At 43.1% G+C, this 24,997-nt stretch overlaps 1 protein-coding gene across 3 annotated transcripts in view; it reads left to right on the forward strand.

Moving 5' to 3' along the window:
• Positions 1–203: 203 nt before the first annotated feature.
• LOC147111120 (constitutive coactivator of PPAR-gamma-like protein 1 homolog) overlaps positions 204–24,997 on the forward strand; it is a 145,143-nt gene continuing 120,349 nt past the window's right edge. For 2 of the 3 annotated variants that reach the window (XM_086001687.1, XM_086001689.1), the window contains exons 1-2: positions 205–915; positions 24,591–24,837. In XM_086001687.1, coding sequence (XP_085857813.1) covers positions 442–915; positions 24,591–24,837 — 721 coding nt within the window. In that variant the 5' untranslated portion in view covers positions 205–441. Of the gene's footprint in view, positions 916–24,590; positions 24,838–24,997 lie in introns of all 3 variants that reach the window. The other variant, XM_086001690.1, reaches the window with a different exon arrangement.

Raw genomic sequence — 24,997 nt, forward strand, 5'->3', positions numbered from 1 at the left:
ATGATATTGTTTATGTTTTCCACACCGTCTGAGTTTTTTTGGCTTAATTGCAAGTGTGAAGATACAAGAACTGGGAGTGGGATTGCACTGTGCACTGGGTGCTGCTGGAGTGCATTCACCGCCCGCTGATTGACAGCCGCCCCTGAACGTGACCTCCGTGTGGCTGAGCGCTGACGTCAAGGCAGCCGTGCCAGTGCGCCTGCGCGGCGGCTCTGACAGACATGGCGCCGTAACAGCACATGGCGGCGATCGGTGCGGTCACTCTTACCGTCAGGCAAAGTGCGTTAAAATTCCAGCAGGAGCCTCCCGCCAGCGCTCGGACCTCGGCCCAGCGGGCGCGCGCCGGCCATCCGCTCGCTTTGTTTTGCAGTTGCGATTTTTCCGGCCCTTTCTCCTGCGGCGGGCTTTGAGAGCGCGAGCGAGAGAGAGAGTGTGAAGGCCATGGGGGTGCAGGGATTTCAGGAGTACATCGAGAAGCACTGCGCCAGCGCCGTGGTGCCGGTGGAGCTGCAAAAGCTGGCCCGCGGGAGCCTGGTGGGTGGAGGCCGCAACCGGCCTCCGCAGACCCCGCTCCGCCTGCTGGTCGACGCCGAGAATTGCCTCCACCGCCTCTACGGCGGCTTCTACAACGACTGGGTGAGCGGCGGCCAGTGGAACCACATGCTGAGCTACCTGGCCTCGCTTTCCAAGGCCTGCTTCAGCGGCAACATCGAGCTGGTGGTGTTCTTCAACGGCGCGCTGGAGAAACCCCGCCTCCACGAGTGGGTGAAGAAGCAAATCAACGACAGGCAGACGGCCCAGCAGATCATCAGCCACATCCAGAACAAAGGCACCCCGCCGCCCAAAGTCTGGTTTCTGCCGCCCGTCTGCATGAGCCACTGCATCCGCCTCGCCCTCCTCCGCTTCCGAGTGAAGGTAAATGCCGACCAGTAGGAAAAATGTTCAAATATTTAATTGTATTAATTAGCGTGAAGGTTCAACCGAACTTGTTAGCGGAGATTCTCCCCCTCCCAAACTTGCCTCTCTTTGCCCTGATCGTCCTCTGGTGTTTCAGGTACCACTTAGGAGCCCAGATTGGATGCTCAACATGTCATTCAATTGGAGGGGCTCACGCAGGGTTAGTTGGTTAAAATACTCGTGCCAAGGCCTGTGGAACTAACTGCTCCTGACACAGATTAACATGCACGAAATCTCAGCTTCAGACTGTTGGGACTGGTCAGTGGAAAAATGTGTAATGAGAATTATTTCATAGAAAAAGACATGGCATTTATATAGCGCCTTTCACAACAGCAGGATGACCCACAGGGCTTACAGCCAATGAAGTACTTTTTGAAGTGTAGTCACTGTTGTAATGTAGGAAATGTGGCAGCCAATTGAGCACAGCAAGCTCCCACAAACTGCTATGAGATAATGACCAGATAATTTTTCTTTAGTGTTGGTTGAGGGATAAATATTGGCCAGGAGAATTCCTACTTCCCAAAGTGCTAAGGGATCTTTTACGTGCACCTGAGAGGCCAGACAGGGTTTAATGTCTCATCCGAAAGATGGGTGTCAGCCAAGGTTATGTGTTCAAATCTCTGGAGTGGGGCCTGAATCTGTTACCTTCTGAATCAGACGAGAGCCCTATCACTGAACCACAGCTGACTCACAGACTGAATTGTGTTGTTTATGCTATTACTTACTAAACCTGTTGATAGATTTTAGGTTTCCAACTTAGTGCAGGAGAAATCTAGATTGTAGAGTATTGCAACTGGATTTTTACACCTACGTAATGGTTCAAAGTGTATATTTATGATATTTACAGAGCGCAATTGCTTGTGCAGCCATTCATTTTCAAACAATTTTGGCTGTTAGCTTCACAAAGGAGGACACATAACCTCCCAGAGATGTCGGGGAACATAGGGTCTGATGAAAGGGAGGAACTGAAAGAAATCAGTATTTGTAGGGAAATGGTGTTAGGGAAATTGACGGGATTGAAGGCCGATAAATCCCCAGGGCCTGATAATCTACATCCTAGGGTACTTAAGGAAGTGGCCCTAGAATTAGTAGATGCATTGCTGATCATCTTCCAACATTCGATGGAATCTGGAACAGTACCCATGGATTGGAGGGTAGCTAATGTTACCCCACTGTTTAAAAAAAGGTGGTAGAGAGAAAATGGGGAATTACAGACTGGTAAGCCTGACATCGGTAGTGGGGAAAATGCTAGAGTCCATTATTATAAAAGATGTAATAGGAAAACAGTGACAGGATCGGACAAAGTCAACATGGATTTACAAAAGGTAAATCGTGCTTGACTAATCTACTGGAATTTTTTGAGGATGTAACTGGTAAAATAGATAAGGGAGAACCAGTGGATGTGGTGTATTTGGACTTTCAAAAGGCTTTTGATAAGGTCCCGCATAAAAGATTAGCGTGTAAAGTTAAGGCACATGGGATTGGGGGCAAGGTATTGACTTGGATAGAGAACTGGTTGGCAGACAGAAAGCAAAGAGTTGGAATAAACGGGTCTTTTTCCTGAGTGGCAGTGACAAGTGGGGTACCGCAGGGATCGGTCCTTGGATCCCAGCTATTCACAATATATATTAATGATCTAGACGAGGGAACTAGATGTAATATCTCCAAGTTTGCAGACGACACAAAGCTGGGTGGATGTGTGTGCTGTGAGCAGGATGCCGAGAAACTCCAGGATGATGTGGACAGGTTGGGTGATTGGGCAGAAGCATGGCAGATGCAATATAATGTGGATAAATGCGAGGTTATCCACTTTGGTGTCAAAAACAGGAAGGCAGATTATTATCTGAATGGCAATAGATTGGGAGAAGGGGAAGTGCAACGAGACCTGGGTGTCCTTGTGCACCAGTTGCTGAAGGTAAGCATGCAGGTGCAGCAGGCGGTTAAGAAGGCAAATGGTATGTTGGCCTTTGTAGCGAGAGGGTTTGAGTACAGGAACAAGGATGTCTTGCTGCAGTTGTACAGGGCCTTGGTGAGACCACATCTTGAGTATTGTGTGCAGTTTTGGTCGCCTTATCTGAGGAAGGATGTTCTTGCCATGGAGGGAGTTCAGCGAAGATTCACCAAGCTGATACCTGGGATGGCAGGAATGACGCATGAGGAGAGATGGGGTCGATTGGGCTTACACTCGCTGGAGTTTAGAAGAATGAGAGGGGATCTCATTGAAACTTATAAAATTCTGACAGGACTGGACAGACTAGATGCAGGAAGGATGTTCCCGATGGTCGGGGAGTCCAGAACCAGGGGTCACAGTCTAAGGATAAGGGGTAAGCCATTTAGGTCTGAGATGAGGAGGAATTTCTTCACCCAGAGAGTGGTGAACCTGTGGAATTCTCTACCACAGAAGGCAGTTGAGGCCAATTCATTAAATATATTCAAGAAGGAGTTGGATATATTTCTTAAGACTCAAGGGATATGGGGAGAAAGCTGGGACAGGGTACAGGGTACTCATAGTTCCCCAACCCCGCACAGCCCGCTTCTACCTCCTTCCCAAGATCCACAAACAGGACTGCCCTGGTAGACCCATCGTTTCAGCCTGTTCTTGCCCCACGGAACTTATCTCTTCCTATCTTGACTCTATCTTTTCTCCCCTTGTCCAGTCTCTTCCCACCTACATCCGCGACTCTTCGGACGCCCTCCGCCACTTTAACAGTTTCCAGTTTCCTGGCCCCAACCGCTTCCTTTTCACCATGGACGTACAATCCCTCTACACCTCCATCCCCCACCCGGATGGCCTGAGGGCACTCCGCTTCTTCCTTGAACAGAGGCTCGTCCAGTCCCCATCCACCACCACCCTCCTCCGCTTGGCTGAACTTGTTCTCACATTGAACAACTTCTCCTTTAACTCCACTCATTTCCTCCAAATCAAAGGTGTTGCCATGGGTACCCGCATGGGTCCTAGCTATGCCTGCCTTTTCGTGGGCTATGTGGAACAATCTTTGTTCCAGTCCTACTCGGGTCCCCTCCCTCACCTCTTTTTCCGATACATTGATGACTGTATCGGTGCCGTTTCCTGCTCTCGCCCCGAACTTGACAATTTCATTCACTTTGCCTCCAATTTCCACCCTTCCCTCACCTTCACATGGTCCATCTCTGACTCTTCCCTTCCCTTCCTCGACTTCTCCGTCTCCATCTCTGGGGATAGGTTATCGACCAATATTTACTACAAGCCCACTGACTCCCACAGCTACCTGGACTACACTTCCTCCCACCCCGCTTCCTGTAAGGACTCTATTCCATTCTCCCAGTTTCTCCGCCTCCGCCGTATCTGCTCCGATGATGCCACCTTCCACACCAGTGCTTCAGACATGTCTTCCTTTTTCCGCAACCGAGGATTCCCCTCTACCGTGGTTGACACCGCCCTCGACCGTGTCAGTTCTATCTCCCGCACCTCTGCCCTCACCCCTGCCCCTCCCTCCCGGAACCACGATAGGGTTCCCCTTGTCCTCACCTTTCACCCCACCAGCCTCCACATTCAACGGATCATCCTCCGGCATTTCCGCTACCTCCAAAGTGATCCCACCACCAAACGTATCTTCCCCTCCCCTCCCCTTTCAGCATTCCGCAGGGACCGCTCTCTCCGAGACACCCTAGTCCACTCCTCTATCACCCCAAACAGCCCTTCCCCTTCGCCTGGCACCTTCCCGTGCAAGCGGAGGAGATGTAACACCTGCCCCTATACCTCCCCCCTCCCCACTGTCCAGGGCCCCAAACACCCCTTCCAGGTGAAACAGCGATTTACTTGTACTTCTCGCAATCTAGTATACTGTATTCGCTGCTCACGATGCGGTCTCCTCTACATTGGGGAGACCAAACGCAGATTGGGTGACCGCTTTGCGGAACACCTCCGTTCAGTCCGTAAGGGTGACCCCGAGCTTCCGGTCGCCTGTCATTTCAATTCACCGCTCCATTCCCACTCGGACCTCACCGTCCTTGGCCTCTTGTACTGTTCCACGGAAGCTCAACGTAAACTCGAGGAACAGCACCTCATCTTCCGATTAGGCACTCTGCAGCCTTCCGGTCTCAATATTGAGTTCAACAATTTCAGATCATAACCTCGGCCCCTATTTCATTTTCACTTATATTTTTCCACTCCTTTCCTTTCCCCCCCCCCCTTTCCTTTTGTTTCTCTCTCACACCTGGCAGCTATCTTTTACCCTGCCAGTACACTTTACACCTAATCACAGCCTATTACCATCTCGTCTAGCTTCTAATCTCTTTTACTTCTTTTGGTTCTTTTATTCTTTTGTCCGATCGCAGCCCTGCCTTCGATCTAGTTCCTTTTCTCTCCAGTTTTGAAGAAGGGTCAAACCCGAAACGTCAACTCAAATTTCTCTCCACGGATGTTGCCTGACTTGCTGAGTTTTTCCAGCATTTTATTTCGGATTTCCAACATCTGCAGTATTTTGCTATCGTACTGAATTTGGATGATCAGCCATGATCTCATTGAATGGCGGAGCAGGCTCGAGGGGCCGAATGGCCTACTCCTGCTCCTATCTTCTATGTTTCTATGTAAGGGCCATTACACGGGAATGGCTGCTGGCTGGAATTCTAATTATTAAGAAAGAATAGGCAGGAGCAAGGAGAAAACAAAAATGGGGGTAAATCAGAATATAGTAATTTTTTAGACATTTGAAGTAATGTGTTGTGCATTCTGCAAAAAAAAAAAGTTTCATGGCCTCAATATGAACCAAAGCGCTCTACAGTCAACAAAGTACTTTTGAAGTGTAGTCACTGTTGTAATGTAGGAAATGTGGCAGGTAATTTGTATACAGCAAGATCCCACAAACAGCAATCTGATAACCAGATAATCTTTTTAAGTGATGTTATTTGAGGAATAAATATTGGTCAGGACACCGAGGAGAACTCCCTGCTTTTCTTTGAATAGTGCAGTGAGATCTTTTACGTCCATCTGAGGGCAGACAGGGACTCAGGTTAACATCTCTGCTAACAGACACGGCAATACCGCACTCAGCCCAGTCGACCCTGCAAAGTCCTCCTCACCAACATCTGGGGACTTGTGCCAAAATTGGGAGAGCTGTCCCACAGGCTAGTCAAGCAACAGCCTGACATAGTCATACAGAATCATGCCTTTCAGCCAATGTCCCAAACTCCTCCATCACCGTCCCTGGGTATGTCCTGTCCCACCGGCAGGACAGTGGTATACAGTCGAGAAGGAGTGCCTCAACATTGACTCTGGACCACATGAGGTCACATGGCTTCAGGTCAAGCATGGGCAAGGAAACCATCTGCTAATTACCACCTACCGCCCTCCCTCAGCTGATGAATCAGTACTCCATGTTGAAGAAGCACTGAGAGTAGCAAGGGCACAGAATGTACTCTGGGTGGGGGACTTCAATGTCCATCACCAAGAGTGGCTCGGTACCACCACTACTGACCGAGCTGGTCGAGTCCTGAAGGACATAGCTGCTAGTCTGGGCCTGCGACAGGTGGCGAGAGAACCAACACGAGGGGAACAACCTACTTGATCTCATCCTCACTAATTACCTGTTGCAGATGCATCCGTCCATGACAGTATTGGTAGCAGTGACCACCGCACTGGAGACTAGAAGTCCTGTTTTCATACTGAGGACACCCTCCATTGTGTTGTGTGGCACTACCACCGTGCTAAATGGGATAGATTCAGAATAGATCTAGCAGCTCAAAACTAGGCATCCATGAGGCACTGTGGGCCATCAGCAGCAGCAGAATTGTATTCCACCACAATCTAACCTCATATCCCTCACTCTACCATTACTATCAAGCCAGGGGACCAACCCTGGTTCAATAAGGAGTGTAGAAGCGCATGCCAGGAGCAGCACCAGGCGTACCTAAAAATGAGGTGCAAACCTGGGAAGCTGCAACACAGGACTACATGCATGCTAAAAAGTGGAAGCAGCATGCTATACACAGGGCTGAGATATCCCACAATCAGTGGATCAGATCAAAGCTCTGCAGTCCTGCCACATCCAGTTTTGAATGGTGGTGGACAGTTAAACAACTAACGGGAGGTGGAGGCTCCATGAATATCCCCATCCCCAATGATGGTGGAGCCCAGCACGTGAGTGCAAAAGACAAGGCTGAAGCGTTTGCAACCATCTTCAGCCAGAAGTGCCAAGTGGATGATTCATATCGGCCTATTCCTGAGGTCCCCACCATCACAGAAGCCAGTCTTCAGCCAATTTGATTCACTCCACGTGATATCAAGAAACGGCTGAGTGCACTGGATACAGCAAAGGCTGTGGGCCTCGACAACATCCCGGCTGTCATGCTGAAGACTTGTGCTCCAGAACTAGCCGTGTCTCTAGCCAAGCTGTTCCAGTACAGCTAAAACACTGGCATCTATCCGACAAGGTGAAAAACTGCCCAGGTATGTCCTGTCCACAAAAAGCAGGACAAACCCAATCCGGCCAATTACCGCCCCATCAGCCTGCTCTCAATCATCAGCAAGGTGATGGAAGGTGTCATCGACAGTGCTATCAAGCAGCACTTACTCACCAATAACCTGCTCACTGATGCCCAGTTTGGATTCCGCCAAGACCACTCGGCTCCCGACCTCATTACAGTCTTGGTCCAAACATGAACAAAGGAGCTGAATTCCAGAGGTGAGGTGAGAGCGACTGCCCTTGACATCAAGGCAGCGTTTGACCGAATGTGGTATCAATGAGCCCTAGTAAAACTGAAGTCAATGGGAATCGGGGGAATTGGCTGGAGTCATACCTAGCGCAAAGGAATATGGTTGTGGTGGTTGAAGGTCAATCATCAGAGTCCCAGGACATCGCTGCAGGAGTTCCTCAGGGCAGTGTCCTAGGCCAGCCATCTTTAGCTGCTTTATCAATGACCTTCCCTCCAACACAAGGTTAGGATGTTCGCTGGTGACTGCACAGTGTTCAGTGCCATTCACCACTCCTCAGATAATGAAGCAGTCCATGCCCGCATGCAACAAGACCTGGACGTTCAGGCTTGGGCTGATAAGTGGCAGGTAACATTCGTGCCACACAATGGCCAGGCAATGACTATCTCCAACAAGCGAGAGTCTAACCACCGCCCCTTGACATTCAACGGCATTACCATCGCTGAATCCCCCACCATCAACATCCTGGGGGTCACCATTGACCAGAAACTTAACTGGACCAGCCACATAAATACTGTGGCAACAAGAGCAGGTCAGAGGCTCGGTATTCTGCGGCGAGTGTCTCACCTCCTGACTCCCCAAAGCCTTTCCACCATCTACAAGGCACAAGTAAGGAGTGTGATGGACACCATCCAGGACAAAGCAGCCTGCTTGATTGGCACCCCCATCCACCACCTTAAACATTCACTCTCTCCACTACCGGCGTACCGTGGCTGCAGTGTGTACCATCTACAAGATGCACTGCAGCAACTCCCCAGGCTTCTTCGGCAGCACCTCCCAAACCTGCGACCTCTTCCACCTAGAAGGACAAGGGCAACAGGTGCATGGGAACACCACCACCTCCACATTCCCCTCCATCACTCACCATCCTGACTTAGAACTATATTGCTGATCCTTCATTGTCGCTGGGTCAAAATTCTGGTACTCCCTACCTAACAGCACTGTGGGAGTAACTTCACCACACGGACTGTAGCGGTTTATGAAGGCGGCTCACCACCACCTTCTCAAGGGCAATTAGGGATGGACAATAAATGCTGGCCTTGCCAGCGATGCCCTCATCCCATAAAAACCAATAAAAAAAATACCTGCCTTTGCCCCATATCCCTTTGGTTAACAAAAGTCTATCAATCTCAGATTTTAAATTAACAATCTAGCATCAATTGCCGTTTGCGGAAGAGAGTTCCAAACTTCTACCACCCTTTGTGTGTAGAAGTGTTTCCTAACTTCACTCCTGAAAGGCTTGGCTCTAATTTTTAAACTATGCCCTCCAGTCCTAGACTCCCCAACCAGCGGAAATAGTTCATTTCTATCTATCCTATCAGTTCCCCTTAATATCTTGAAAACTTCAATGAAATCACCTCTTAACTGTCTAAATTCCAGGGATTGCAACCCTAGTTTGTGCAATCTCTCCTTGGAATTTAACCCTTGCAGTCCAGATATCATTCTGGTAAATCTATGCTGTACTCCCTCCAAGGCCATTATATCCTTCCTAATGTGTGGTGCCCAGAACTGCTCACAATACTTCAGGAGTCGTCTAACCGGGGTTTATTTTTACAAACCTGTTTTTGTAATCTTTGAATGTGGTTTTCACCTATTGTAAATTCAGCTTAATATTGTATCCAGGCCAGCAAGGTGTAAAATAATCTGAAAATACTGCTGTGTATTGCATCTATTTCAGTAGTTGTCATGGGTAAATACAGCTGCATCTTACTGTTTGCTTCCTCTTCGTGCTTCATTCAAGGCATTTTGTCATGTGAAAACGGAAATTGCATGTTCCTTTTCAGTTTTATAAATTATTACATCAATTCATTTAAAAAAAAAATTAAGTATTTACATTTATTAATTCATAATCTTGGAATAAACTTTAAAAGATGGTTTTTAGAATTTTGGTCGTGATTTTCTTTTATATAGCACCTTATCACATTGATATATCTCAAAGTTCCTTGCTTGAGGTGAATTACTGTTGTGCTGGCAAAAACTTTCATAGTTTGAAAATAGTTTTTCTAAATCTTTGTAGTCGGAACCAGTCTAGGAAAACCTGTCGGTCTGAACCAGTATAGGAAAATCTTATGTCCAATAGACATACAGCTCTTGATACCTGTGATGAGAACAAAAGGACATGACCAATAGGGAAGAGTAATCAAACAAAACACGGACACTGGGGCAAGGGTTTATTCAGAGGGGGAAGAATGACGATATCCACGAGAACAGAAACCTGTTACTTATGAGCGATTCAATAATTTGGGGTAGAGACAGCCTGATTTACCTCTGCAACTGAGATTCATGAAAGGTGTGTTACTTTTCAGCTATGAGATTGAATGGAAAAATTGAAAAGGGAGGGAAGATAGAAGTTTTGTAGGAAGGGTTAAATTATGAGGACAGATTGCATAAACTTAGGTTGTATTCCCTTGAGCTTAGAAGGATGAGGGGTGATCTAATTGTGTTTAAAATGATAAAAGGATTTGATAGGGGGGATGCAGAAAAACTATTTCTTTTGCTGGGGGCATCCAGAATAAGGGGGTACAATCTTAAAATTAGAGCTAGCCCATTCATGAGTGAAATCAGGAAGCCGCTTTTCACACAATGACCTGATTAGCAGAAAGATTAATAAAAATAATATTTTAACGGATAGATTGGATAACTGAACTCTGTATAATAGAAACTAAAATACAATCGGATTTGTTAACACCTAAAGATCGAGTACATCATGTAAGAATTTAGAGTTCAGGAAGAGCAGGCACTAGACAAGAAAGGAAGGGAAATAGCGGAGAGTTCTGGATTCCCCCATGTATGATATGTGGGAGGTTAAAAGTGGACCCATTGGTTCAGGATAAGTTTCTCTCGCTATTCTGGATAGAAGTATGGAGTGCAAAGGAAGCAAAGATAACTCCCTTAGTTTTCTCTAATTCCCAGAAGTTATATGAAAAAGTTAGAGAAGTTATGTGCAAACAGCTCATTCTGATGAGGTAGTTAACAAATTTAAAATGGAAATTCCCAAATGGTAGCCAAGCGAGTACTACTGTAAATATAATGCATAACTGCTTTCTGACCCAGTGCATTAGGGATGCCATGAGTGGCGACTCTCATCTCAACCTGCCGATGACCAGTGATCCAAATGGTATACTTTGAATGGCTGTTGTGGCCCCTGGACGACAGCAATCTTAAAATGATTAAATGTACTCATCTGGGATGATTCAATGGCTTAGAAATTGTGGTGGGTAATGATGGCAAACTAACAGCGTTCATAGTCATTACCCCTCTGAAACTGACCGCAACGTTCAGATTTAGCGCATCTAAACACAGAAATCCTGAAGTTGCTGTCAGTCATTCACTGCTGTGACACTGGCTGCGCTGTGGCTTCCTCCCCCCCCCCCCCCCCCCCCCCATAGCTGGCAATCAGTGAAAGTGACAAAAACATGGGCTTTTCCACAGTAATATCGCTGTTAATTACCCACTAAATGTTAGGCCTTGTTGGATTAGGTATAACTAGAGTTTTAAGAGCGTATTGACTGTTAAACAAATGTTATGGCCCTGAAAAACTATTTGTTATATTTGTGGAGTGTCATATTTTTCCATTATGTTAAAATTGACAATTAAAAAAAACTTTAAACATTTTTAAAGTTTGTTCATGATATTTCAGCTTCTGCCATATCCCCATGTGAGAGTCCTAATATTTATTTCGTTCTCTAACATTTTTAAAAAGTCCAGATAAAAACAGCTTCTCATTTTGTGTTTTCCCCTCTGAGAATTCTGCAATGTGATTGGCTGCTTAGGCAGCTTGTTGACATCACAGCAGATCGCACTAGGGATTTCCATTACAGAGCACTGAAATCAACTGAACGTCGAAAAAGGCAAACTTCTCGCCACAGATTATGAGATCTCTGTGGACAGCTTACTTCAGGGCCAGCGGCAAGCGCCTTTGCTTTGCCGCTGACCGCAAATTATGGGCCAATACCTTTGACTTCTAGGGAATGACCTGAGGGTTAGTACTGAATGAAACAAAAGTTGAAGACAAATCAAATACTTTTATGGGCATATACTGACCATGCATGATAAATAAATACCAAGGATTATAAATGCAAAATAAACAAACGTGACCACCCAAGGTGAAATATATAAGAGAAACGAGCCCTACAAAACCTGTTGGGTATAATGCATGAACTGCTTGGGGGGGGGGGGGGGGGCGGGGTAGGGGGTAGAAATGGCAGTCACAGTGGCAAACGGAGCTAGATGTGAGTAGTGTGGCAGAAGCCAAAATGTAATAGAAATTCTCTTGTTTTATCAGCAAGATATCCACCTTGGGTAAATGTCCTGGTGTTCCGGCTAATGTTTGTGCTTCAATCCACGCTACAAAATCAGATTAACTGGTCATTATCTCATTGCTGATTGTGGGCATTGTTGTGTGCAATTTGGCTGCTGCATTTGCCTGCATAACAACAGTATTTATACCAGCCCCAGAGCACACTGCTTAAGTTTCAGAAATAATTAGAGGCACTGAATTATAGTTTATGGTGTCAGAAATGACCCAACTGGTAAGAAAGTGGGCACTTTGGAATTTGAGGAAATGGAACACTTCAGTATACAGCCAAACTGGTGGCACTACGTGTGGAAGTATTCACATTTGTGGGATGAAGCATTCTGTAGATTTTTCCCAGGGCACTTAGTCCATTTGGTGGAATTACTGTTGTATCTAAGATGCACAAGAAAATAGTACATTAAAAGCCAAGTCCTGTTTTCTTTTGCATGTAATGACTACTTTTGTCTAAAATATGTGGATTTTGTATCCCATGTACTTTTTTTTTTAAGTGCATATATTGTGAATGAAAACTACTTTGAGTCCTGTTTTGATGAAATAGTTGCATATAATGAACCTTTATATTGGGTTTGATCTTTTTAACTGAAGAAATTGCTGGAGTACTTATTCATTGCATTTTCCAACAATTATATATAATAGCAGCCCTCCCATGGAGTTACTTGCAGGGAATCGGAGGATCATAAGAACATAAGAAATAGGAGCAGGAATAGGCCATTCGGCCCCTCGAGCCTGCTCTGCCATTCAATAAGATCATGGCTGATCTGATCTTGGCCTCAACTCCACTTTCCTGCCTGTTCTCCATAACCCTTGACTCCCCCGTAGTTCAAAAATCTGTTTATCTCAGCCTTGAATATATTCACTGACTCCGCCTCCACAGCTCTCTGGGGTAGAGAATTCCAAAGATTCACGACCCTCTGAGAGAAGAAATTCCTCCTCATCTCTGTCTTAAATGGGCGACCCCTTATTCTGAAATTGTGCCCCCTAGTTCTAGATACCCCAACTAGGGGAAACATCTCGGCATCCACCCTGCAAAGCCCCATAAAATCTTATGTTTCAAGAAGATCACCTCTCGTTCTTCTAAACTCCAATGAGTATAGGCCCAACCTGCTCAACCTTTCCTCATAAGATAACCCCTTCTTCCCAGGAATTAACCTAGTGAACCTTCTCTGAACTGCCTCCAATGCAAGTGTATCCCTCCTTTAAATAAGGAGACCAAAACTGTACGCAGTACTCCAGTTGTGGTCTCACCAATGTACAGTTGTAGCAAGACTTCCCTACTTTTGTACTCCATCCCCCTTTGCAATAAAGGCCAACATTCCATTTGCCTTCCTAATTACTTGCTGTACCTGCATGCTAACTTTTTGTGTTTCAGGTACGAGGACACCCAGATCCCTCTACCGCAGAATTCTGTAGTCTCTCCATTTAAATAATATTTTGCGTTTCTATTCTTCCTACCAAAGTGGATAACCTCGCATTTTCCCACATTATACTGCATCTGCCAAATTTTTGCCCACTCAATTAACCTATCAATATCCCTTTGCAGACTCTTTGTGTCCTCCTCACAACTTGCTCACCCACCTATCCTTGTATCGTCAGCAAATTTGGCTAAAGTACACTCGGTCCCTTCATCCAAGTCTTTATTATAGATTGTAAATAGTTGAGGCCCCAGCACTGATCCCTGTGGCACCCCACTAGTTACAGTTTGCCAACCTGAAAATAACCCATTTATCCTGACTTTCTGTTAGTTAGCCAATCCTCTATCCATGCTATTACAGGAAATTCTTTGGTACCCGGCACCGACGCGACTGGCGTGTTGCTGGTTGATCAAAAATTCCAGATGATGGAGAGGGTTATCTACCGAGGCTATTTTTAACAAATAAAAAAAAAAAAAATCAAGTAATGTGCAGTCTACAGTAATTGGGTACTCACCTACAGAATGTTGTATTAAATGGATGGTGGAAGATGCTTGATTAAGTTCAGTACTGCCAGTTGAGGGTAATGCAATGCAATGACTACCAGCAGCGAGGGAGACACACAGTACCCCTGTAAAATGGCGGATTAGAAGAGACCACCGGCAGCGCGGGAGAGTCAGACTCCTGTTACAGGGGTTTTGAGGTGTTCCGACTTCCGACAGCGCCAAGAAGCCGAGTAGTGGCAGTTTAGAGAACTACCCCCACTGACTAACTCGGCCACCGCGGGAGACTCGGACTCGGCAACATTGCCGGTTATTGAGGTGTTGTTTTCGGAGTGAAAATTTTGCCGGTTAATAGAGAATTCTGGATATTTAGGTGCCGTTTAAACAAGAGTATATTGCTCCCAACGCCATGAGTTCTTATCTTGTGCAGTAACCTTTTATGTGGCACCTTATCGAATGCCTATTGGAAATCCAAATACACTACATCTACTGGTTTCCCTTTATCCACCCTGCTCGTTACATCCTCAAAGAACTCTAATAAATTTGTCAAACACGATTTCCCTTTCATACAATCAAGCAGAGTCAACATGGTTTTATTAATGATTTTTTAAATGTCCTGCTGCTACTTCCTTGATAATGGATTCCAGCATTTTCCCAATGATAGATGTTAGGCTAACTGGCCGAAAGTTTCCTGCTTTCTGTCTTCCTCCTTTCTTGAATATGGGCGTTACATTTGCGGTTTTCCAATCTGCTGGGACCTTGCCAGAGTCTAGGGAATTTTGGAAGATTACAATCAATGCATCCACTATCTTTGCAGCCACTTCTCTTAAGACCCTAGGATGCAGGCCATCAGGTCCAGGGGACATGTCAGCCTTTAGTCCCATTAGTTTGCCTAGCACTTTTTCTCTAGTGATACTGATTGTTTTACATTCCTCCCTCCCCTTTGCCCCTTTCTTTGTTTTCTGCCCTTTTGCCCCTTTCCTTTATTTCTGCAGTTTAATACAATTGGCTTCTGCTTATTAAATTAATCAAATAACATCTGTTACAATTGGTTTGCCATTTAACCGAAAGGGGCTCTCCAAATGTATTAATTAAAATAACAGCATTAGAACATAAGATATGAAATAGGAGCAGGAGTAGGCCATTTAGCCCCTCGAGCCTGCTCCGCCATTCAATAAGATCATGGCTGATTTTCTACCTCATCTCCACTTTCCTGCACTATCCCCATATCCCTTGATTCCCTTAATATCCAAAGATCTATTGATCTCTGTCTTGAATATACTCAATGACTGAGCCTCCACAGCCTTCTGGGGTAGAGAATTCCAAAGATTCACCAGCCTCTGAGTGAAGAAATTTCTCCTCATCTCAGTCCTAAATGGCTGACCCCTTATTCTGAGACTGTGACTCCTGGTTCTAGACTCCCCAGCCAGGGGAAGCAACCTCCCTGCATCTAATGCCCTGTCGACCCCTGTAAGAATTTTGTATGTTTCAATGAGATCACCTTTCATTCTTCTAAACGCTAGAGAATATAGGCCTAGTCTACTCAATTTCTCCTCATAGGACAATCCCCCCCATCCCAGGAATTAGTCTGGTGAACCTTCGTTAGATAAGGAGACCAAAACTTTACACAATACTCCAGGTGTGGTCTCACCAGGGCCCTATATAATTGCAGTAAGATGCCTTTACTCTTATACTCAAATCCTCTTGTAATAAAAACCAACAAAGCATTTGCTTTCCTAATTGCTTGCTATACCTGCATGTTAACTTAAAGTGGTTCATGTACAAGGACACCCATGTCTCTCTGAACACCAACATTTCCCAATCTCTCACCATTTTAAAAAGTACTCTGCTTTTCTATTTTTCCTGCCAAAGTGAATAACTTCACATTTCTCCACATAGTATTCCATTTGCCATGTTCTTGCCCACTCACTTAGCCTGTCTATATCTTCTTGAAGCCTCTTTGCATCCTCCTCACAACTTCCATTCCCACCTAGCTTTATATCATCAGCAAACTTGGAAAAATTACATTTGGTCCCCTCATCCAAATCATTGATAAAGATTGTGAATAGCTGAGGCCCAAGCACTGATCCTTGCAGTACCCCACTAGTTACAGCCTGCCAACCTGAAAATGACCTGTTTATCCCTACTCTCTGTTTTCAGTCTGTTAACTAATCCTCAATTCATTAGCCCCAATCCCATGAGCCCTAATTTTGTTTTATAACCTCTTGTATGGCACCCTATCGAATGCCTTCTGAAAATCCAAATATACTACATCCACTGGTTCCCTCTTATCTATTCTGCTAGTTACAACCTCAAAAATCTCTTAACAGATTCGTCAAACATGATTTCCCTTTCATAAATCCATGTTGACTCTGCCCAATCCTGTTATTTTCTAAGTGCCCTGTTACCATGTCCTTAATAATAGATTTTAGCATTTTCCCTACTACTAATGTCAGGCTAACTGGTCTGTAGTTCCTCATTTTCTCTCTCCCTCCTTTCATAAATAGTGGGGTTACATTTGCTACCATTTAATCCGTGGGAACCGTTCTAGAATCTATGGAATTTTAGAAGATGACAACCAATGCATCCACTATCTCTAGCCATTTCTTTCAAAACCCCAGGATGTAGGCCATCAGGTCCAGGGGATTTATCGGCTTTCAGTCCCATTAATTTCTCCAGTACTATTTTTTTACTAATACTAATTTCTTTCAGTTTCTCATTCTCTCTGGACCCTTGGTTCTCCACTATTTCCGGGAAGTTTTTTGCATCTTCTTCCGTGAAGACAGGCACAAAGTATTTGTTTAATTTCTCTGCCATTTCCTTATTCCCCATTATAATTTCTCCTGTCTCAGCCTGTAAGGGACCCACATTTACTTTCATGAATCTTTTCTTTTTTACATACCTATCGAAGCTTTTACAGCGGCGGTTGAGGAACAAATTCTAGCTGCATAAAGTTGGTTCTGGGTTTCTTGAGCGGTGGGAGACAGCAGGGAGCTAAATGCGTGGAAGATTCAAGTAAATAAGCAAGTGAAGCGGAGGAGAGAAAATACATTAGCAATATTTGTGGGGAACAAATTAGAACAAAATAAATTCGGCAGGTTTCTGGGGCACTGGACGGTCAGCAAGGCGTGAAGAAAATGGTGGGCGCTTCTCGGATAGCACGGAGTGACGTTTGTTTCTCGGGCAGATAACTGGTTTCTGAACAATGGTCACAGGAATTAAATGATGGCTTCTGGGGTAGTGAGGTTTAAATTGCAGCCTCTGGGGCAGTGTGAATGATGGGGACTGCATCGTGGAAAATTAACTAAATGAACTGAGAAGCAAATAAATTGGGGAACAAATAAATAACATGGTAAATGGAAATCAACAAAATAAATTCTCAATAATAGTGGTGGGGAAAGCAACAAAGCAGACATCGAGAATTACTAAAATAAATGCTATTTTCTGAGGGTCAGAAAAATCAGAAATTGATATGAAGTTTGGATTGAATTAAGCTAAAAACTATGCAAGATCTCAATTATGATACAGAAAGATTTTTAGTATATTATATAGATATAAGTGGGTTTTCTGTAACATTGCTCATGGTGAATAGGAGGATATTCATTTAGAATGGAAGCGTAGCTTGTAACACACAATACAAGATCCTCTGTCGCATTGTTCATGTTGAGTCGCAGCTTACGCTGTTTTATAACAATGGGACAGTGATGTTGCACAAAATAAATGTGACACTTACAGGAAGTGTGTGCTATATACAATTCTTTTAATATTACTATAGCGCATGGTGATTTGGAAGATGCGCTGTTTTCTAACAGGAATGCTGGAGGAAGTATGATGGGGAAAGTGTTACAGGATGTAATTGTGACTGTTACAGGAATTAACATGGGATTCTGGGACCTTCACGGGTTTAGGATTACATGCTGTGATGCATTTTTCAATAGTTAGAAAATGTAAAATTTCTAATTACTGACACTTGTGAGGGAGAGAAACATAGGAACAGCATCCTTTTCATCCTAATTTGAGTTTTTAAAAAAAAAAGCAATTTTGAGAAATAAAGTCTATATCGTCTGATTTGTTGATGTAAACATTCTAATTGCTGTCACATGTTAGACAGAGGCAGTGACACAGGTAGAGAGGGTCAGACAGAGGGATAGATACACTTCTGGGAACTAATCGCAAAATACCAAATTTCTTGTGCAAAGACCTCTTGGACAGTTAGAAAACAATGCTGACAGATCTGGAATACCCATTTTCCTTCACTGCTGACAGGCACAAGGAATCCACCAGTGAGACAAATCCTACAGTCCCCTCCATAGTTTTGCCAAAACCCACATTCTATCACCATAGTAATGCCAGCCCAAAAGGTCCTCCCATGCAGGAAATACTCAGCAGCTCCAGCACAGCGCTGCAGGACTTCAGGATCTCTACCCCAAATTCTGCCAAAGCCCAGGATGGTCTCGTACTGCTGCCAGAGGCCCGGTCTATCCCTCAGCAATACTGAAGTGAAGGATCGTCTCCAGTGCTACCAAATCACAAGACTGCCACCACTCACCCTATACAGCACTGCTAAATAAATACCAGATATCTGACTTCAACTAGTACATCCTATACATCACCGTTGCTCTGTATTTTCAGCTTTAAAACTAAGTACATGTAGGTGAAGGGCTATATTTAATTTTGTATATCATTCATTTAATAGTTTTCATTGAATTCCACCACTTTGTCCATTATTCTATCACCAAAACACCAGCACAAATTTCAGAATACCATTTAATAAAGATAGAATTTTACTTGTATCACTTAATCAGTGGCCCTGATATATTATACCCTATCTGGCATAAACACCCCTATATTGATATATAAAACCATGTATCTTCCGACTTTGAACAGCGTCACAGGAGATCTGCTAATCTGTCTGATTATCTTTATAAATACTGATTTACAACTAACATTTCAGGTAAAGTTCTAACGTGATATCCGTCCAAATGTGAAGTAGTATGAAGTTGGTAAATTTTAAACATTCACCGAATATTAGAAATCGAGTTTTCAAACCTAAAACTTTCTAAGTAAAAAAAGAAACAGCAATGTAATTTCGATTGATTTGAAATTCTGAAATAGTAATCTGTAAGAAACGATACCCTTTCAAAAAAAAGTCCAGGTTGGAGCACTTTCAATTGTATGGGAATCCTGTATGAAAAATTGAACTTTAACCTCGTAATTGTTTCTAAACTACTTTATGGTTATCAGTTGTATCCACAATTAAAAATGTGCTGTTTTTAAAGAGTATTCTGAATTAAACATTGTGGTTTTCATTAAGTTACTAAAATTGAGTTAGTGTCCTTTGGGCTTTGGTAGGATATTCTGGGCAAATGAGAATTTTATTACAGTCATTGATTTTCCAAGTGGTTATGTTCATCAGCTGATCGGTCAACCAACCACCAAATACAGTGGTTCTGTGATTGCACTCCCTTAATCAGACTGACGAAATGGAAGTACAATAAATATGTCAAGGCTACCTTCAGGTGATTGATTCTATAATTGTAATAATACAAACTTGAAATCAAGATGTGGTTATGATGTATATGGTGCATTGGCACATGGAGTTTAAATGTTATTTGTTTCCTAACTTGGCCTGTTTTGTTTAGAGGAGACAGGGTTCTAGTGAGTGTTCTGAAAAGTTGTGCTAGAGGCAAGAGCAGCATACTGGAGCTAGATGGAGTTTGGCTGCAGCCCTTTTTTTGCTCACTACAGTTTGCTTTCATTACTGCTACATTCAGTAGTAGCAGGAAAGTCAAGTCAGTACCATATCTTTGGATGTCAACTTTTGGAAATTCACCAAAAAGTTTCTCTGATTTTGTGCAGTTATGTTATTTATAGTAGCAGACGTTTGCTTATGTAGATGAAGTATTAAGTGTGGGGTAAGTTGTTCTGTAGTATCACATTTCTGCTTGTGAGGGGCTATGCAATAGTATCAGCCCGTTTGAAATGTCTGAGGACCATTGATTATTTTGACATTGTGTGCCTCAGCTGCTGAAACCTGATCAATGCATTTGTCACCTCCAGACTCGACTGTTCAATGCTCTCCTGACTGGCTTCCCATTCTCCATCTTCTGCAAACTTCAGCTCAACCAAAACTCTGCTGCCAGTATTATGTCCCACTCACCCATCGCCCCTTCCTCGCTGGCCAGCTTTGGCTCCTGCTTTCCCAATAACGCAGTTTTAAAATTCTCATTCTCATGTTTAAATCCCTCCATGTCCTTGCCCCTCCAGTGTTTCAACAGCCCACCCCGAATTCTCCATTCCTTTGACTGTGTTCTCTTGTGCATCTCTTTCCATTCACCTCCACCATTGGTGGGTGTGCTTTCAGCTGCCTTGGTCCCACGTCCTGGAACTCTTTCCCTGGACCTCTGTGCCTTGCCACCTCTCTCCTCATTTAAGACCCTCCTTAAAACCCACCTCTTTCATCAAGCTAGTGTTTGCTCTTAATTTATCCTCCTTTGGATTGGCATCCATTTTATTTGATTGCGTCTCTGAAGCACTTTGGGAATTTTTTCTACGTTAAAGATGCTATATAAATGTAAACTGTTGTTGTCATTTTGATCCAGTGTGCTCATTAATATGCTTTCCATCCCTGCAATTTCCATCTCCTGTGAAGCACCATGGGACATTTTACTACGTTAAAGGTGCTATAAAATGCAAGTTGTTGTTGCAATTGAACATTTAGCATTCTTTTGGTAAAGCATATGGTGGGGCTTGCTGGCCAGCAACTGAAACGCTGCCAACTTGCAGAGTCCTTTTCTTTGATTTGTTTCTTTTTTTTTTACTTTCTGCTCTTTTAATGCTTATTTATTCTATTTTCAGTTTTATTTCCTATCATCTTTGTTTCTACTTGTTTGTTTAGCTTGCAATTTCTGGCCATGCACACTCATTGTTTTTGGAGTTCCTTTAAAAAATTTTTTATCGCAGCCTTTCCCAGTTTCGTATCCACTCAGCTGTTACCACTGTAGGGTGAGTGTTAGTTTTGTACAGATATATCTGCATTCATTAGTCAAACTGGTTTATAATCACAATAGCAAAATACTGCGGTGCTGGAAATCTGAAATAACAACAGAAAATGCTGGAAACACTCAGCAGATCAGGCAGCATCCGTGGAGAGAGAAACAGAGTTAGCGTTTCAGGTCTGGGACCCTTCGTCAGAGTTCTGTGGTGCCTCACATCTGAAGCAGAGTGATGCACAATGTTGTCTACAGTTTCAGGTGCGATACAGTTCGTGCGTCTTGTGAAAAAATTGCTTGGTTGTGCTTTATTAATTCATGTCGCTTTTGTTAGATTTTGTTGAAACTGACTTTAGAAATTGTAGCATGAACTTTGTTTTACGAGTACTATCTGTAAAAGTTATTACAAACTACCTATAGCTCTTAGTCCTAGTCATTAAATTTCCATTTGTGTATGCATAATAAAAATTGGGTACTGCCACCTTAGAATGCTTTGTTTCTCCTGTACTATTTTTGTTCCAAATATTTTATATACTAACTTTGTTTTGCTTTCAATATTTCAAAGAAATTTATATTTGTGCTACATCAGTCCTTCATTCCATGTTGAAAACTACAAGGATTATGCTTTGTCATTTTGTGTGGGTGTCCTGTGGCTGCTGGTTTGTTGGTCGCTATTCTCTGATTTCTCCTGCTAAGCCATTAACAATTTGGCTCTTTGATTGCAGCAAACCTGTGCAATTCTACAATGGTGGAGAAAGGCAGACCAATATTGTGGCATATTGGCGTGTCCATCACAGGCTGAATTTCTCATTGTGGTTGGGCTGTTAAGGTGGTGAGTGGAGGTGAGGTATTCCTAGGGGAGTAGTCCATTATTATTATGTAGTGTATCAGTACTTTCACGTTTTAGGATTTTTGACTCTTTTTCCCCAGCATTTGGAAAAAAGAGTTACTTTGAATGGTTTTTCAAAAGCAATGTGCTGAATCTTGCTGGAAAAATAATGGTGTGTTAGCGATGTATGCTGTCATTAATGCGCAAATTGGCCAGCAAGTTCAGGGGATTAAGAGATACGGCGTGAGTTGTGAATCCCCAGAACTTGCTGGTCGATTTACGCTGCTCCACTGTTTGCTTCGCACAAATGACATCTCGTCCTTAGCATCCCGTTATTTTTAAGAACTTGCTGGATTTGCACATTAATTGTCCATTAAACTCGCTGCAGAAAGATAGAGTTAGAACTTAACAGCATAAATACCTTTTTATACCTTTTTAATGACGTGATAACTGTTAATGCAATGCCAATCAACCTCTCTGGCCTAGAAAGAGAACAATATAAACTGCTCAATCTCATTCCTGCATGCAGTAAATTGTTATAGATTTTAAAAATGTCAAATTTTACTTTTTTTTTTTAACTTTTCCTTTCTGTCTTTTTATCTCTCTCAATCCAATCTTTTCCTTTCTTTATTTCTCTTTCTGTACCTGATTCACCCTCCTTCTCCAACGTTCCTCTGTTTCTTTCTAATCCTTAAATCTCATTGGTTAAGGAGATACACTATTGGTCCCGCCGTTCACTAAGGTCCCAGATGCCGTGTTGCCCTTGCTGCACCGTTATCAGCTCGCACTCCTGAAAGTTACAGCGATTTAAAAAGATAAATAAATAAATTCGAACTGAAGGGTGCAGAAAAAAGTCTAACTAATGGCGTATGCAGCAAGATTTGGCCCATTGTGTATTCATATAAAGTTAAAAACTAGATGCTAATGAGTTGGTGTTGATGTCTCTCCATAGACTGTAAGTAACAAATAACTTGTTACACTGATTTGTCAATCAAAAAACATGTCCAATGCAGTGGAAAGTCTTTGATCCCTTTTTGGTTAGAAACAGATAAGGAATAGACTAGGACACAGGCTCTTATTCAGATTTTTTGGAAACGGGTACTGTGCAGGCCGTCGGGTTCTCAGAGAATGCTACAAGGGCTTTTGCTGAAACTAGGTGGTCAGAAATGCTGGAAAATTTAGTTAGAAGTCATCTTATTTAAGTCAAGTAAGATGACCTCCTGATATGGGGCACGTTCCTTATATTGGAGGCTTCATCTTTATTTTGTATTGTGTGAAGATGCATTTGAATTAAATGTCTGATTATAACACCATTCTGTTCACATCACTGTGGAATAAAGCAGCTTAATGATTCATATCGGACCATGTCTCACCAAGTGTTTGCTCAGACTGCCTTCGGAGAGATTGAAGCAGTACATGTGCAAAAGAATCAAATATCTGTCTCAGGTCACGGGTACTTTTGTTACACCCACGGATTGTGCTACAGTACAAGTAGATTTAAGATAGCTTGCGTCTACTCCCACCAAGACCGTTTACGAGAACGACTGACATCATTGAACACGAAAACATATCCACGGAAGACCCAAATTTGTAACATGCCAGTACCGTGATGGGGATGTGGGGGAAGCATCATACAAGCTAATAGCTTCATGGTTCCTTTGTGGTTATTTTTAATTCATCATATCAAATTGCTCTAATTGGTTTCAAAACCACCGACTGACCTGTAATCACCAGTTATCACAGTTTAAAATACTCCACCCATCCACAACACTGCTTTCGAAGGACAGAATGTCACAACTTCATTTTTGGCCACCTGATGACTCTCGGCCTTGAATATACTCAATGATTCAGCATCCACAGCCCTTTCTTTGGTGTAGAGAATTCCAAAGATTCACAACCCTTTGAGTGAAGAAATTCCTCCTCATCTCAGTCTTAAATGGCCAACTCCTTATCCTGAGACTATGCTCCCCCCTAGTTCTAGACTCTCCTGCCATGGGAAACAGCCTCTCGACATCTACCCTGTCAATCCCCCTCATAATCTTATATGTTTCAATGAGATCACCTTTTAAAAATTTTTAAGATTTATTGTCTACTCGAAATTCTGCATCATTGAGCAGGAAAAAAATCAATATCGTGCCTTCTACCTGTTAATTTTCCTTGAATAGTTGTGGCAGAACTTAAATTCTTTATCACATTTTAATCTAAAATTTTTAATGAATTACTGCCAACAAATAGTGGATTTCTTTTTAAAATTAAAACTGCTAGTAGCAGTGCTTATATGGGTATATATAGACATCAGTAAATTGAGACTTGTATCATTTAAGTAACTTAAGCATTTTTAACCATTTAGACCTCAGCCAACTGTAACTACAGCGACCTCTTGTCTGACCGAGTTCTTTTAAGCAATGGATATCCTGCATACATTATTTAAATGCATAACTGTGTTGGCCATGGCTCAGTGATACCAATCTTGCCTCTGAATCAGAAGATTGTGGGTTCAGTTCCCACGCCAAAGACTTGACCACAAAATCTAGGCTGACACTGCAGTACTGAGGGAGTGCTGCATTGTCGGAACCGCCGGATGAGGCATTAATTCTGTTGCAATGTGAATGACCCCGATGTCGTGGAAAAAGACTGGATGTTTCAATATTAAGTTCAGTTGTATTGATGGTAACAATTTTGAATACAAATATTTTATAAATGCTTATTTACCATAATATCCTATGAAACAAAATAAAAATCTAAATTCAAATGAAAATTGTATCTGGTTAAAATTTCATAGCTTATGTCAGAATCTTGTAATCACCTTGTGATTTATTCATATAATTATTTGCTAACTGTTCATGTCAGTTCCTGGTGATGTATATTTAAAATGTCTGATTATTTTGCAGGTTGCACAGAGCATTGAAGATCACCATCAGGAAGTGATTGCCTTCTGCAGAGAGAACGGTTTCCATGGTCTGCTTGCTTATGACTCGGATTATGCATTATGTAACATCCAGTACTATTTCAGTGCCCATGCCCTTAAACTGAGCCGGAATGGCAAAAGCCTCACTACCAGCCAATACCTGATGCATGAAGTTGCCAAGCAACTGGATCTGAATCCTAGTCGCTTTGTTATCTTTGCTGCACTCTTAGGTGGGTGGACATATTTTCTATAACAGCATTACTTCGAGCATGCTAATTTGGGTGGGGAAAGGGTTTCTTGTCCATTGTCTTGATATTCCATTTAACATTTATGGTGTATAAATTGTTAAATTTAGATTTATTATAGTAGTTTAAATGTTTTGCATTTTGA

Source organism: Somniosus microcephalus, chromosome 11 (genome assembly GCF_052327205.1).
Source record: "Somniosus microcephalus isolate GS21.2 chromosome 11, FLI_Smic_1.0, whole genome shotgun sequence".
NCBI classification, from domain to species: Eukaryota; Metazoa; Chordata; class Chondrichthyes; order Squaliformes; family Somniosidae; genus Somniosus; species Somniosus microcephalus.